At 40.8% G+C, this 15,727-nt stretch overlaps 1 protein-coding gene across 1 annotated transcript; it reads left to right on the top strand.

Annotated features, from left to right (window-relative positions):
- The first annotated feature begins 1,007 nt into the window (after nt 1–1,007).
- Nucleotides 1,008–15,134, top strand: Sgcb (sarcoglycan beta). Its single transcript, XM_048364265.1, has 6 exons — nt 1,008–1,055; nt 3,609–3,818; nt 8,496–8,681; nt 9,954–10,145; nt 11,007–11,138; nt 13,782–15,134. The coding sequence occupies exons 1-6, from the start codon at nt 1,017–1,019 to the stop codon at nt 13,980–13,982; spliced, it is 960 nt and encodes a 319-aa protein (XP_048220222.1). The 5' UTR covers nt 1,008–1,016; the 3' UTR covers nt 13,983–15,134.
- Nucleotides 15,135–15,727: the final 593 nt, after the last annotated feature.

Genomic DNA, 15,727 nt, shown 5'->3' with positions numbered 1-15,727 from the left:
ATACTCACAAGGAACAACCAAATGTACTCAAAGTCACTTGCACCAATGGTGGCTTCTTTGTATGCAACAAATGTCTGTGAAGTTAAGCTCCCTAGGATATACATGCTCTATCAACACTATTTCCCGAGCTGTACTGACAATCCGCTCCAATTACAGTACAGGAAAACAACAGCAACAGACTTCATAAGCCCTCCAAAGTGAAGCAGCAGACCCAAACGCTGGGGAGTGTTTTCAAGATCTTCGCTGCCTAATTAGTAACTGTTAACTTTTGTTAACGCTATCCTCACCCTCCCCCCCATACACACACCCGGTCCTCACCCCAAGAACTCTCCTCCCCACCACAGCCAGGAAGCTCCAGGCCTGTGAACTTTCCCTGGGAACTTTCCCGGGAACTTTCCAGCTCAGGAGGTCCCCAACCCTGGGGACAGAGAGGCTCTCCGTATTTTCAGAGTACTCTAGGAGCGGCCCGCGGACTTGTGGTGTCCCCTGCGGTGGCCTTTCTGGCCCCTGCGTGGAAAATACTTGTCCCAGTTCACCCACCTGAAGACTTCGACCAGTAGTGGCCTGAAACTCCCTCAATGACAGAGGGATGGAGGGGCGGAAATGCGGGCAGGGGCGGGGCCGTACGTGGGAGGGGCAAGCGTGGCCATGCGTGGGCGTTACCATGAGTGGAAGGGGAGGGGCCAGGGCGGGAGTGGGTGTGGCAGAGGTGTGATGAGGGGCGAGGAAAGCAGAAGGCATGAGGCTGGGTGAATGGTTGAGTGGGCGGGGCAGGGGCGGAGGTGTGAGAAGGAGGTGGGGCCTGGCTAAGGAAGGGGGCGGGGCGAAGGTGTGAGATGGAGTGGGAGGGGCCGAGGTGGGGGCGGAGTGAGAGCGGGAAAGAGATGTGGAGCAGGCGCACATGCAAAGCAGGGGCGGAGCCAGGCCTGGAAGGCGTGGCGTGGCTTACGGCGGGGCGGGATCTCGGCAGAGGCAGCGCTGGCGGCGCTGGCGGCGGTGTTGGCTCACGCGGGAAGATGGCGGCAGCGGCGGCGGCGGCGGCGGCGGCCGAGCAGGTCAGTGGGTCCAGCCATGGACAAGGGCTAGGGACATGGGAGAGGCCAGGTTTTGACCATGGGACTGACTGTAGGCTTTGATGGATCGAGACTGTAGGCTTTTGTGGACCGGGACACCGAGGCCGGCAGGGGCCGGGCTCCCAGGAACCGATGCGCAGGAGCTGTCCGCAGCGGGATGCTGCCAGAGGCCGGGAAAGATCCCGGGACCGGAGAGCGAGCCGCCGCGGGCCTCGGAGGGACGGAGCCGAGGACACCGCGCTTGAGGCCCAGGCGACGGTGCCAGCCTGGACGTGCCGCGGCCGTGCCCTGCCCCACGGTCAACGGAGATGTGGATAAAAATAGCCCGGGCGCCCGCGGGAGGCTCCCCAGACACCCGCCCAGAAGCGATCAGCTGCTGCCTGGGTGTGGCACTGTGGCCACCCTCCACGCGCGGCTTCCCGGACTGCCCCTCCGACTTCACTGTTTGGAGATTAGTTACCCGTGCAAAACTCTTGTCCAATGGATGTTGAATCCATTTTTAAAATACGTTTCCAAATATATTCCCTGATCTACGCTCTCTGTTTATAACTTAGAATAGCTTTAAAGGCTTTACCAGAAAAAAATATATCAATGCATATTCATGCGTGCATACATGTGCATGCATGTACATATACTTTCTGGGGCTATTTATTACAATAAGAATAATTTTCATAGTTCTCAACTGATTTTTTTTAAATAAGGAGCACGATCAGTTATCTTGATAAAGGCTCATTTGTCCATGTTGTTGAAAAATACACATGCGCCAAGTTGTCCTTATTCTGTTTGCCCTTTGGAAAGATTTTCTAAGTGATTGACATTTCAGAGGCCATGTATTCAATAGTGCTTTCCTGCTTCATGAAGATCTTGTTTTTCACATTATATTATTCTTCTCTGAAATCTTTGATCTTTACTCTGTGCTCTGTTGCTATAACAAATACCCAAGATAATCAACTTATGGGGGAGGGGTGTTATTTTTTGGCTCACAGCTTCAGAGTTCCCAGTCCATAAGCAATTTCTTCAATGGTTTTAGGCCTGATGGGAATGTGTGACAGAACAAAATTGCTCAGTTATGGCTAGGGAATGAGAGAAATTGGGGTCAGAGGGCCCCACCATCCCATCTAGGAGTCTACCTTCAGTTAATGAAAGGCCCCATTTCCTAATTATGGTATGCTGGTCAGCAAGCCTGCACCACATGGTCCTTTGGAGAATACTTAAGATCCAAACTACAGCTATTCACCTTGTCTTTTTCTCCCCTCTGCTATTATACATGCAAATCTTTTCCAAGTTAGGAGAGGAGGGATTAAATCACAGCCTTTCTCTGGCAGTTGTTAATTCTTATCTTTAATTTTCTCTTTCCTTTTTTATTCTTTTGGACATGAGCATAGATGTCCATATAATGGTAGCAGATCTGTCTGTTCCCTTCCTATCAATATTTTATCAAAAAAATCATCTTTGACAATCATAAAGGCACTTTTTTTGCAGGGGCTGGTACTAGGACTTGAACCAGGGAATTCACACTGTCCCTTAGCTAGTGTTCTACCATGTGTGTTACACCTCTACTTCTGGCTTTGGGGTAGTTAATTGGAGATAAGAGTCCCACTGACTTTCCTTCCCCAAGCTGGCTTCAAACTGTGCTCCTCAGATCTCAGCCTCCTAAGTAGCTAGGATTACAAGCCTAAGCCACTGATGCTGGGACTCACCATGAAGACACTTTAAAAATCATACTGTAATCTCTGTACACTATCTCATTATATCTCATGTTCCAGTAGGTCTTGCACATTTGAAGTTTCCTGAAACTAACTACACATTCTTAGCTTTTCTCTTCCCTTTATCCTGTTTTTCCCAGTTAGTGATGTCATCTCATTGTTATAATGTGCCTCTAGACTCAGGACTCCCAAACCTGTATGCCAATTCTGAATGGCCAGCAAACTGTGTCAACCATTCCAAATTCTTCTCATATAGATGAACTACATTTAAGTAAAAATATATCATTAATAAAAACAAGATTACTCATTATAGTGTATATATGTCAGTGGTGACTAGAAATGAGCTGTACACATTACTGACAGTAGGTCTGTTGAAAGAAAAGAGGAAACACATGTTATCAGTCACTGAAGGTTCTTGTGTGCAGTCCCTCTGAGCACATTAATGTCCTTACTTGAAACCACAAGTCAATGTGACTTTCAGGTTGTCAGTGGGACATATATCATTAATCAGATGAGCTCTGTTTCATTATGAATTTGAACTTCATAAATGCATTAAAACATGGGCTGGGAATGTGGCCTAGTGGTAGAGTGCTCGCCTACCATGCATGAAGCCCTGGGTTCAGTTCCTCAGTACCACATACACAGAAAAAGCTGAAAGTGGCACTGCGGCTCAAGTGGTAGAGTGCTAGCCTTGAGCAAAAGCAGCTCAGGCACAGTGCCCAGGCCCTGAGTGCCCAGCCCCAGGACTGGAAAAAACAAAAACCTCAATGTGTATACATAAATGCATTAAAACGAGTGGCTAATTGTTCCATTTTGCTTGATTTTTTAGCAAAGTTCCAATGGTCCTGTAAAGAAATCCATGCGAGAGAAGGCTGTTGAGAGAAGAAATGTAAATAAAGAGCACAACAGTAACTTTAAAGCCGGATATATTCCGATTGATGAAGATCGGCTGCATAAAACCGGATTGAGGGGGAGAAAGGGCAACCTAGCCATCTGTGTGATTGTCCTATTGTTTATCCTGGCTGTCATCAATCTAATTGTGAGTATCTGAGACAAAATACTCTCTTTTTAACTGCCATGGGAATTTTTTTTTTAAACAGTGATGCCATGAACTTTGTTTCTGTGACTTCTTTTGAAACTGTCTTATTTTCTGATTTTTTATACATATATTTATTCTACTGGACTTTTGTTACTACTTTATATAATAAAAACTTCCAGCTCCAGCACTGCTTAACTGAATGAATAAAAGATAAATTTTTAAAAATACAAAATGAACTCCAATCTATGGAAACAAGTGGTTTATTGTTATTTTCAACATACCATGTAAAATTATGCCCTTTTTCTTTGTCTTTCTTTTGTTTTGTTTTGTTTTTTGCCAGTCCTGGGGCTTGGACTCAGGGCCTGAGCACTGTCCCTGGCTTCTTTTTGCTCAAGGCTAGCACTCTACCACTCGAGCCACAGTGCTACTTCCGACTTTTTCTATATATGTAGTGCTAAGGAATTGAACCCAAGGCTTCATGTATACGAGGCAAGCACTTATTACTAGGCCATATTCCCAGCCCTCTTTTCTCTTTCTTTCCCATGGTTTTACTCCTCATATCACTGTGGCTGATTTTAGTACCCTGGATATTGTATATACATGTATTGGAAATGGGGAAGGAAAAGGGAATACCAAAATCAAGAAAGAATAAAAAGACAAACCAATGCAATAGCAATACTTATAAAACTATATGGTGGGGGCTGGGAATATGGCCTAGTGGCAAGAGTGCTTGCCTCATATACATGAAGCCCTGGGTTCGATTCCCCAGCACCACATATATAGGAAACGGCCAGAAGTGGCATTGTGGCTCAAATGGCAGAGGGCTAGCCTTGAGCAAAAAGAAGCCAGGGACAGTGCTCAGGCCCTGAGTCCAAGGCCCAGGACTGGCCAGAAGAAAAAAAAAAACTATATGTTGTAAACCAACTGTACAACTCACAGTGGCATAGGAAGGAAATGGGGAGGGGGGAAGCAGGGGAAAAATGAGGGAGGAGGTAACAAGTTGGATAAGAAATGTATTCACTGCCTTACATATGAAACTGTAACCCCCTCTGGTACATCACTTTAACAACAAAGAAATGGGCCGGGGGGGGGGGGAGAGGCAAATTGTCATCTGGCACTAGTGGTTCATAAAAAGAATTAAACCTAGTAGGCTAATATTTTCATGAATTAATTTCACTTAGAAAAAATGTTGGTTGATTCTTCCCTTTAAAGGATGTAACTCTTAGTAAACAAAGTTGTAATAGAGAAAACCTATGATTTTATTTGCCTTCATCTCTTCTAAAAATAATGCTTTCTGTTTTTATTCAGCATTTCCTAAGTCAATATTTCCTTTTCACAGTTTAAACATGTAAACTTTTTGATGGCAAAAGTTTGCACTTTGTTGTCATAAGCCCTTTTTTTTTAAGAGTGAAAATATTGGCTAGGCTGATTCATACAGAGGTTATGGGCTTGATGTGTCACCATTTCCCAAAATGTACATTCTTTTTTGTGCCAGTACCGGGGCTTGAACTTAGGACCTGGGCACTGACCCTTATTTCCAGTTTTTTGCTAGTAATTGGAGATAGAATCTCATGGACTTTCCTGCTCAAGCTGGCTTCAAACAGAAATCATCAGATCTCAGCCTCCTGAGTAGCTAGGATCACAGGCATGAGCCACCAACACCCAACTTGATGTTCTCTTTTTTAAAGTAGATACTGTTTAATCTGAGGTTGGTTGATTTTGAAACCCTTTTATCTGTGTGTAGATTGGTATTTTCAGAGTAGATTTCCATTTGGAGCAGCTTGCAAAGTGATTCCATTTATTTTATTTGCTCTTCTAAAGCTTTCCAGCCAACCTTTCTATTTTATGTTCACCTAAAACATTTTTGTCTATGCTTTCACTAAAGTGAATAAGAACTGTTTATATAGATTTCATAGTACTATAAACAGCCTTAACTAGGAGCATGTATTCTGAATTTATTTTGTTTTATAAATGTGTTTTATTAGATATTCTTGGCTATAAAATGTCAGAACAAAGACATTTCTGTCCTAGAAAAGGATAGAGAAGGATTTCTTTAAAAGGTCATCCTAATGTAACAATGTCAAGAAACACAAGTATCTTTGAAGAGAGTAGGAAACAACTGAAAGCCTAAAGCATAATAATTGAAGACAAAAGAGGAAAAACATGGCAAAAAAAAAACTTTGAAAGAGGAGAGGCTGCTTGCATTTGTGTGTGTTGAGGAGAGACTGCATTGATGAAATGCCTTGTAGAACCCTGAGTTAGCTTCTGGAGTTTGAAGCGCCTGGAAAGGCAAGAGTAAGGCAGGAACTGAAATGGGACTTGTTTGGAAATTCTGAGTGAGATGCTCATGCTGCCCCACTTCCAGGCATCAGTTAGGCCGCTTCCCCTCCTAACCCCATCCCAAGTCAGTGAGAGTCAGAATATCCAAAAGCAGGCAGAAAGAACTCTGCCTGGTGCAAGGGAAGGTAGGGTGGATATTCACTTTGAAGGTAGGTTAGTCTGAAGGCTGTGCCCTGAAGCTCCATTTCCTGCCCTCTTTTGTCCTCATCCTCCACCTCCAGCTCCCTGGCAGCAGACAGCAGGCAGGAGATAGAGAAGCCCTCAGGAGGACTGAGGCACCTAGAGAAAACAGGTAATGATCATCAGACTTAGCAGGTGCCCAGAAAAAAAGCCCACTCTTGTTCCCTGTTGTAAAGTAGGTGGTTCACAAGCCCCACCCACAGATGGAGAACTGTCCATGCACTGCTTATTACCTCACTGTTAAATATGAACACTCAGCAAGGATTAAGAAAAATGTTTTGAGAAAAGCTTCAAGGTTTGAGAAATGATAGAAACCCAAACATCCAGATTGGATTTGCCATTTAGAAAATGGGAAGAATAACAGAAAACTTAAAACCAGTATCTTCAGATAAAAAGAGGATATTGTGCCTATGAAACAAGAATAACGTGCCATTTTAAAGCAGTGATTAAAGAAATAAAGAACTCACAGAAATAGGCAAGAGAGAGGAGAAAGGAAGGGGGAAGGGAAGGAGGGAGGAAGGGAGGAAAGTAATTGGTGGTAGGAGAGAGATTGGAAGATAAATAATAAGAGGCCTTCATAAAGTTCAACAAAGTTAAAGAATCTGGGAGCTTTCTGTTTATAAGAGATTCTCAAAGTATAGATAGAAAAAGCATTGGAGAGAGTTATGAAATGAAGAAAATTTTCTAGAGCAGATTAAAAACTGTCATTGGAGATCCAGCATAATACATTAAAATAATCTCATACCCAGACTGTTACCATGAAATCTAAGAAAACCAGGAATAGAGGGAAATTTCCAAATCTTCTAGGGTGGAGAAACAGGCTTTTATAAAGAAGAGACCATTGGTGTCACCAGACCTCCCAGATGCAGCATTGGAGACCTGATGACAATAAAGTAATGGCTTCCAAAGTTCAGAAAGAAAATAATTCCACACTTACAAATGTATACTTAGCCATGCTGTCAGATGTCAGAGATTGAGGATATGTTTTTACCATGCACGTGGTCCAAAACTTCTTATTCCTCACGTATTGTTTCAAAGGACCCACTGTTCTAGCCAACGAAAATCAAGAACATTAAAAAGACAAAGATTTAAGCAACTAGTTATCTTACAAAGGAGAAAGAAGGAAGTTTGGATGTGAAAGTGAAGGAAAAATTCAGTTATACCTGTGCAGGAAGCCCAGAGACTAATGGAATCTAAATGGCAGTTTGAAGGTGGGGGCTCCAGAAAGATTGGCTGCAAGAGAAAAATAAAATGAATATATTATTATATTATTTGAAAAGCTTAGACTTAAAGAACATCTTATTGGGAAATTTGCAGAAATAGTTGAGGGTTTGAGATTCAGTTACATTTTAAGAAACAAAGTAAATCAAAGAAAGTATTAAGCTTTCAGAGATACAGAGAACAAGAAAAGAAGTGCTGGTCATTGTCCAGTATTGGGTTTAGCAGTGAACAATATTTATGTGGCCATAATTCTGAAAATACTAAACACAGGCTTAACCAAAACTTGAGATTGGAATTGGGAGGGAAAAAAAAAGAGGTTTAGATGAGCTAACATTCTCATCTGCTAAGATAGGAAATTAATAGATAAAACCTAAAATTAATAGGTGAAGAAATAAAGTGGTACATTATTCAGAAATACGGAGATAAATAAATTGTGGGCAAACTAGTTAAAATTGTTAGACGTAGTCACCGGGGAACAAGTTAAGGAAAGGTAGGAAAAGTAAGGAAGCCTTTAGCATGTTGTGAGTTTTAGCTATCTGTATTTAACACCTTGATAATTTTTTTCTGGTACCAGAGTTTAAACTCAGGACCTTGCACATATGCCATTTGAGCATTGTTACTCTACTACTTCATCCATGTCTCAAGCTTGGCTTTTTTCTGATTATTTTGAAGATAAAGTCTTGCAGTCTTTTCTTCCTGAGCTGGCCTTGCACCACAATCTTCCAGGTCTCTGCCTCCTGCGTAGCAAAGATTACAGGCATGAGCTACTAGAGACCCACTTAAAATGTCTTGTCAGTAGAAAATTAATTGATGTTCATCTCACTGGCTAAATACTTTTGAACATTTTAATGTCTTGGCACTGGTATTTGCTATTTGCTTCCCAGGTGTGTCAAGTGTACACGGCCCATTAACATGAACCTTGGTGCTCTTTTTCAGATTACTCTTGTCATCTGGGCTGTGATTCGCATTGGACCAAATGGCTGCGACAGCATGGAGTTTCATGAAAGTGGTCTTCTTCGATTTAAGCAAGTATCTGACATGGGAGTTATTCATCCTCTGTATAAGAGCACAGTAGGAGGAAGGCGAAATGAAAACTTGGTCATCACTGGCAACAACCAGCCTGTAAGTTACACATTATCTCAAGTGCAATGTGACTAGGAGGGAAGCATTAGGAAACAATTTTTGGAAAAGTTTTGATTTGAGTACTAGAAAAATTTAAATATTCATTATATATTCATCAATGTATTAATATTCATAAATATTCATAATTTAATAATATTGCTGCTTTCATTATCTGTTAAATATAGATGCTTTCTAGGTCATATTTGGTGATATCATTGACAGATACAATTTGATGTCATTATACAGAAGAATGAGAATAGGCAGAATATTCTTTTCTCTTACATTTAAGGAAAACATTGCAAAAGCACCTTCCCAGGTTAGAAAACCCTGTTTATAAATGAGAATCTGAATGATAATTGGCCACTGTACTCAGTGGCAAGCCAGACTAAGTGGCTGCTATCACATAGGATTTTTTTTCATCCTGGGACTTGAACTCAGGATCTGGGCACTGTGCTCAAAGCTAGTGCTCTACTTACTACTTGAGCAACAGCTCCACTTCTGGCTTTGTTTGGCGCTTAGTTGGAGATAAGAGTCTCACAGATTTTCCTGTCTGACCTGGCCTTAAACTGAGATCCTCAGATCTCAGCTTCATGAGTAGCTAGGATTACAGGTGTGAGCCACCAGCACCCTGCTTCACATAGGCTTTTAACTGAGTACTTACCTCCTCCCCTGGCCATCTTAGTCACTGGCCTAACATACTATCAGTATTTTGGGACACTCATGTAACCAAATAAGCATGTAAGCCTTCACTTTAAAGAACTCTTCTCCAAAGTGATTGGAGATGGGACAGTTGTAGTTAAAAATATTTGAAGTCAGTCTGTTGTAGGGTGTGTGTGTGTGTGTGTGTGTGTGTGTGTGTGTGTGTGTGTGTGTGTTGCCAGTCCTGAGGCTTGAACTCAGGGCCTGGGCACAATCCCTGAGCTCCTCAAGTCTACCACTCTACCACTTGAGCCACAGTGGCACTTCTGGCTTGTTCTGTTTATGTGGTACTGAGGAATCAAACCCAGGGCTTTCACGCATGCTAGGCAAGCACTCTACTACTAAGCCATGTTCCTAGCCCAAAGATAGGCCTTTATTTATTCATGTTTTTGCTGGGTTGTGGGGCTTGAACTCAGGTGCTGGGTGCTGTCTCTGAGCTCTTTTGTTCAAGACTAGTGCTCTACTACTTTGAGCCACAGTGCCACTTCCCTATTGTAGTTTTGAAAGATAATGTTCATGGATTTGGGATGCAGTATTCTTTGAAAACATTTACAATAAAGTGTTTTTCTGAAGATTGTTTTTCAGCAAGGGACGACAAAGCTCAGTGTAGAAAAAAACAAAACTTCCATCACAAGTGATATTGGTATGCAGTTTTTCGACCCAAGGACTCAAAATATCTTGTTCAGCACCGACTATGAAACTCATGAGTTCCATTTGCCAAGCGGAGTAAAGAGTTTGAATGTTCAAAAAGCATCTACTGAAAGGGTATGATTTGTTTTCTTATTTTCATGAATAAGAGAATTGTTGCCTCAAATTATAAAGTGGGAGGAGAGTTTTAGCATTTGCCGGGCTCGGGTCGCCTCCCCTGGCACGTAGGTTCAGGCTCTTCTCTACTCCAATCGCTCCCTTTCTCACCCTCTCCCCTGGTCACCCGACCCGCAGGTAAGGCCAGAGTGGAGTGAGGTGGGGGCTCAGGAAAGACCTCAGGTGCACGCAGCCATACGAGATTGCTTTACCTCCCTCCTTACCCGTGAAGAAAGCCAGGCGTGCGCAGATCTCGGAGATGCTTCAAGAGCAAATCTGATTTAATAAGGGAGTGGCTAGCAGCTGATATAGTAGAAGGCGACAAGAGAAGGGGTCATCGACCAGAGAGCTGGCGATAGGCTGGGGAGCTTGTCATAGGACCCCCTCATGAGCTAACGTCACTTGGATAGCGCCACCCCAGGGGCAAAGCCCTCGAGACTGGGGGGCACATGGGCTGGCGAGAAGGTTGCTGGGCTGGTTGCAAAGCCAGTTCTTCTGGTTCCAGACCCAGAGAATTGTGGCCTGCTTCCCTATTCCCCCAGGGCTGGGGGAAGGGCGGCTTCTCCGGAGCGCTCTCCTTTGCCCTTCCCCCTCAAGGCCAAAGCTGAACCCCAACAAGCATTGGCATAAAAAGGATATATTCTAGAAAGGGTTAGTACTAAACTTGACATTACTAGCTTGTATGAGAATTATCAAGTCCTCTCTTCATATCAACTTCCATGTCTAGGACATGTCTTTTCAAAGCCTATTTCTCTATCTATGATAATAATTCACACATTAGTTTAGAAATTCTTCTCAGTATTTCTTTTTTTCAATTTTTAGATTACCAGCAATGCTACCAGTGACTTAAATATAAAAGTTGATGGGCGTGCTATTGTGCGTGGAAATGAAGGAGTATTCATCATGGGAAAAACAATTGAATTTCATATGGGTGGAAACATGGAATTAAAAGCTGTGAGTATTTAAGAATTTAAGAGAATATTAAGTTCTTAGATATGTAATTCCATATGTTGCAGTTATTAAAAGTGAGTATATTTTATGTTCTGGAGAGATTTTCAAAATGGATTATGCAGTGAAAGAATTATAAATCAATTTGTGAAATATACTAATTTTTATTTTTCAGGACAAGTATGTTTATAATAACCTGAAGGAATGGTCAAAATGTCAATAATATTTATTTGTGTCAGCATAATGGATGATTTAAATTTTTCCTATTAGCTTGCATTTTGTTATTTTTTAAAAATTCCAAAAGTAAAAACCAAACAAGCATTCTAAAAGAGAATTCTTTAAGAGAAGACTATCTGTGCCCTGAAGTTGTTTTAATTAAAGATTCTTCATTGAGTTGCATATCCAGTGATGTAAATAAAAACAATTAGCAAATATAAAAAATATGTTTTTATTTGGATACCTATTATTACTTTAAAAGGGAAAATATCTCTTATTAGCATTGTTGAAAGTGAAGTTTTCTTTATGTTGCACAGATTAGGTCTGAATTTAGCAGGTGATAGATGTACTTTGAACAAGAGAGCCATAAGTCTAACACGTCATACCCTTCCCAATGCTGGTCAAATTATATTTATTCAAAATGCCTTTCTTTGGGCATCTGCTATGTATGATGTAACTAAAGCTAATTAGATATATCCTTGCCAAGCATTACATTACAGAAGTGACACAGCCTAAGGACTTAGAAGTAATTCTTCCTTTTGTAAAAACTTCAATTTTATAGTTACTACAAATAATAAGTGAATTAGTCACTTCCCTTTCATAAACAACAGAGTTCTGTCTCTAAATAATAAAGATGAACCCAGGTGGCTCTTGTCAGTTCCACATCAATGCTGAGTAGTCTGTCACTTGCGTTGTATAAGAAACCATTGTCCTGAGAGATGTGTGTGGATGAATGGCTGGCCTGGCCAGGGACCAGGGCTGCCTTCTGCACTAGAAAGTAGCAACTGTTCCATGCCATTTGTGTAGAGACTATGGCAAGGTATCTAAACATTTCATTCTTTCCACAAGAAGATTCTCATGCCATTCTATCTTATTCCTAATAAGAAAAATGTTAAAATAAAATACTGTGAAAAACACATATATGTATATCAGTTTCTTCACTAAGTTAAAAGAAAATAAGCCAGAATGGAAAAGAGATTTAGTTTTATAATTCAACTAATAGTGAAAGTATATAAGCTAATCATTAGAAAAGTTTTGTCAAACTGCTTAAATTTTATTTTTTACATATTATTTTAATTGACTTGCAGTGTACATATGAGGTATAATGTGTGATATTTTGATCTATAGGTACAATGTGCAATGATCAGATGTGAATCTTAAATCACCTTAAATGTTTATCTTTGTGGTGAGAACATTCAAAAACCTCTCTCCTCACCACTTGTAAATACCAAAATATTCACTATAGTCATCCTCCTGTGCAAGACTAAACCCATTAAAGAAAGTGAACCTCAGATGCCACAAGATGGCAGTATTGGAACAATATTAGAAAAGTAGACCCTAAAGAATTATTCTACACAGTTTGAGTATCCCTAAACTGAAATTTTGGATTAGGAATTCTCAGACACTCAAGTTTATTAACTATTCCAAAATACAAATACTGAAATCTAAATTCTGGTCCCCAGCATTTCTGATAAAGGGTATTCAGTTTGGACTACCACTACATAATAAATGAACCAATTCTACTACTTTATAACCAACTTTCTCTAATTACTGTAAATACCCTGTTAGCTAATGACTGCCATGTTTGGAGCTGCTTCCTGAAGCTTTCCTCAGTTAGGATGTGTGTGATACCTAGTAGGTACTTGGTAATTATTTGTTAAATGAATGAAAGGAAGAAGGGGGAGAAGGAAGGAGAAAAAGAAACAGGTTGGTACTACCTAATAAGAAAGCTTTAAGGATCTGCAATCCTAGCTACTTGGGGGGAGTAAGGTTTGAAACCAGCTTGGGCAGCAGAAAAGTCTGCAAGAGACAGTTAAACCAGCAAATAGCCAGACTGAAGGCATGGCTCAAAATATAGAATCCCAGCTGAACAAGTTCAAGGCCCTGAGTTCAAGCCCCAGTACTGGCACACACCAAAAAAAAAAAGTTAGTTGAGCAGTGAGCTTGAAAAAGAGAACCACCAGGCTGTTTTTGTTTTTTTAGTGACTACCTTCTAAATTATATGGGTTTAATCTTCAATTAACTTATTTCTATCCATTAAAATTAATTTCCTCTAAGATAGTCTTTTTTCTTCTCATTGTCACAAACTTATCAACTAGTAACTTAATTCTCTCAGAGGTTAGCAAGGGAAAATGATCTGAGACTTCTTCAACAACAGTTTTTTTAATACACTTGGAGTCAGATGTCATTATAATAGTAATTGCAAATTAGGTTGCAGTTCCGTTGACATACAGTAAGAACGGAATGAGTTGTGAAGCCACCAGTTGGATCTTGATAGTAGTTTTGGTTTTTGTTGCTGTGATTGTTTTGGGTCATGACATTACTCTCTTACTTCTTTCCTTTCTTGCTAACATTCCAGTATGTTCTGTTGGGTTCCTTTGTTGTGTACCCATTTGTGGAGGTAAATAAATCATATTATTATCCACCCCCCAGGAAAACAGCATCATCCTAAATGGGACTGTGATGGTCAGCACAAGCCGTCTACCCAGTTCCTCCGGTGGAGAGCAGCCAGGGGGTGACTGGGTGCGCTTCAAGCTCTGCATGTGTGCCGATGGGACACTCTTCAAGGTGCAAGTGACCAGCCACAACATGGGCTGCCAGATCTCAGACAATCCTTGTGGAAACACACATTAGAAGAACTCTAGAGGTCATCAGTATATTCATATCTTGCCTTTTTAAAAAATATGCATGCAAATCATGTTTTTACAGAGTTTGTGATAACTCGTAATTATTTTACCTGGAGGCCACTAATGTATTATGTAGTCTCCATAATTAAAATATTTTTCAGTGCCTGAATTCTAATGGATTTTATTAAGTTGCACTGGTCTTCAAAAGGCCAGTTCCCTAAATAATTTAGTTAATAAAATCAGAGTTCATCTTTAAAGAGTATTTTTTAAATTTTTCTATCCCTTATCTAAAAGATAAAGGGCTGAAACAAACTTTTCAGACTCACCATCAGTCAGCTTTTGGAGATACACCATCAAAGATGTTTAAAAGATACTCCATCAATGCTTCATGCTCTGTTTTGGCTACTAAAAGGAAAGATGCATGTTTTGAATGCATTAATCTTGATCCATACCCTTCCATGCAAGTGAAGTCATTAAGAAATTTTATAGGTGTAAGATAGTAAGAAAGTATCTTAAAATCTAGGATTTCTTAGTTTTGCACTAAAAAGATACTGTTCTGCAATAGAATGTTTATTTAAAATAATGGTAATAATTAAGTGCGCACAATGTGTTAGGCATTAAAACACAATGTCAGCTTTGACTTTTAAGTAATAATGATACCTGCCGTTCACAGAGCACCTTCTAGTTCCTAGGCATTGTCCTAGGCATTGTGTGTTAGAATCTCTCATTTGCACTGCAGTTCTGAAGTTGGTGTTATTGTTCCATCTTTTCCCATTAGGTAACTGAGGAACAGAGAAGTTAATTTGCCTCACAGCACATAGTAAATATGGGATTTCAAATGCCATATTATTTCTTTTACTATTTGTACTAATTTTCAATTACTTAAAACTTCTGAAAGATTGAATAAAAAGACTAAACTTAACTAATCAGGTAATAAGTAATAATCAAACCCAAAAAAAATCTGTGCTACTCTAAAGATAAAATTCCTGTCAGACAAAAAAAATAAAAAACAATCATTAGACTCAAAATATTCAGTGGGAAGATCTTATCAACCTTCTTGTGCAGTGGGCCTCCTTACATAAGTACCTGAGTGGGTTAAAGAGGTACCAGGATATTTATGCAGCTCAGTGGGAAGTGAGAAGGCAGTTGTTTCAGACAAGTTCTGCTGTCCAGGAATGATATGATGCATTTACTCCTATGTGCCACATAACTATCACCCTGTTAAATATGCACTATGCCTAGGAAATAAGTCAGGATGCACTGGACTAAAGGTTGCTGATATAGGAGATAATGCAAGTAATTTTTTTTTCAGTCATGGAGCTTGAACTCAGGGCCTGGGCATTGTCCCTGAGCCCCGTGGTGCTTAAGCCTAGAGCTCTACCACTTGAGCCACAGTGCCACTTCCAGCTTTTGAGTGGTTTATTGAAGATAAGAGTCTCACGAAGGGCTGGGAATATGGCCTAGTGGCAAGAGTGCTCACCTCATATACATGAAGCCCTGGGTTTGATTCCTCAGAACCACATATGTAGAAAATGGCCAGAAGTAGCACTGTGGCTCAAGTGGCAGAGTGCTAGCCTTGAGCAAAATAGGACCCAGGGACAGTGCTCAGGCCTTGATTTCAAGGCCCAGGACTGGCAAAAAAAAAAAAAAAAAAAGAGTCTCACGAAGACTTTTTCTGCCCAGACTGTTTTCAAACCACAATCCTCAGATCTCAGCCTCCTGAGTAGCTAGGATTACAGGCATGAGCCACCA

This window comes from Perognathus longimembris, chromosome 16 (genome assembly GCF_023159225.1).
Source record: "Perognathus longimembris pacificus isolate PPM17 chromosome 16, ASM2315922v1, whole genome shotgun sequence".
Taxonomy (NCBI): domain Eukaryota; kingdom Metazoa; phylum Chordata; class Mammalia; order Rodentia; family Heteromyidae; genus Perognathus; species Perognathus longimembris.
This window is presented reverse-complemented; position numbering and strand designations above follow the sequence as displayed.

Bases quoted from the DNA above. Each gene is read 5' to 3' on its own strand.
- Sgcb (XM_048364265.1), top strand. From the start codon at position 1,017: ATGGCGGCAGCGGCGGCGGCGGCGGCGGCGGCCGAGCAG. The intron at 8,682-9,953 runs GTAAGTTACACA...GTTTTTCTGAAG, and splicing joins TCACTGGCAACAACCAGCCT to ATTGTTTTTCAGCAAGGGAC. The intron at 11,139-13,781 runs GTGAGTATTTAA...TCCACCCCCCAG, and splicing joins GAAACATGGAATTAAAAGCT to GAAAACAGCATCATCCTAAA.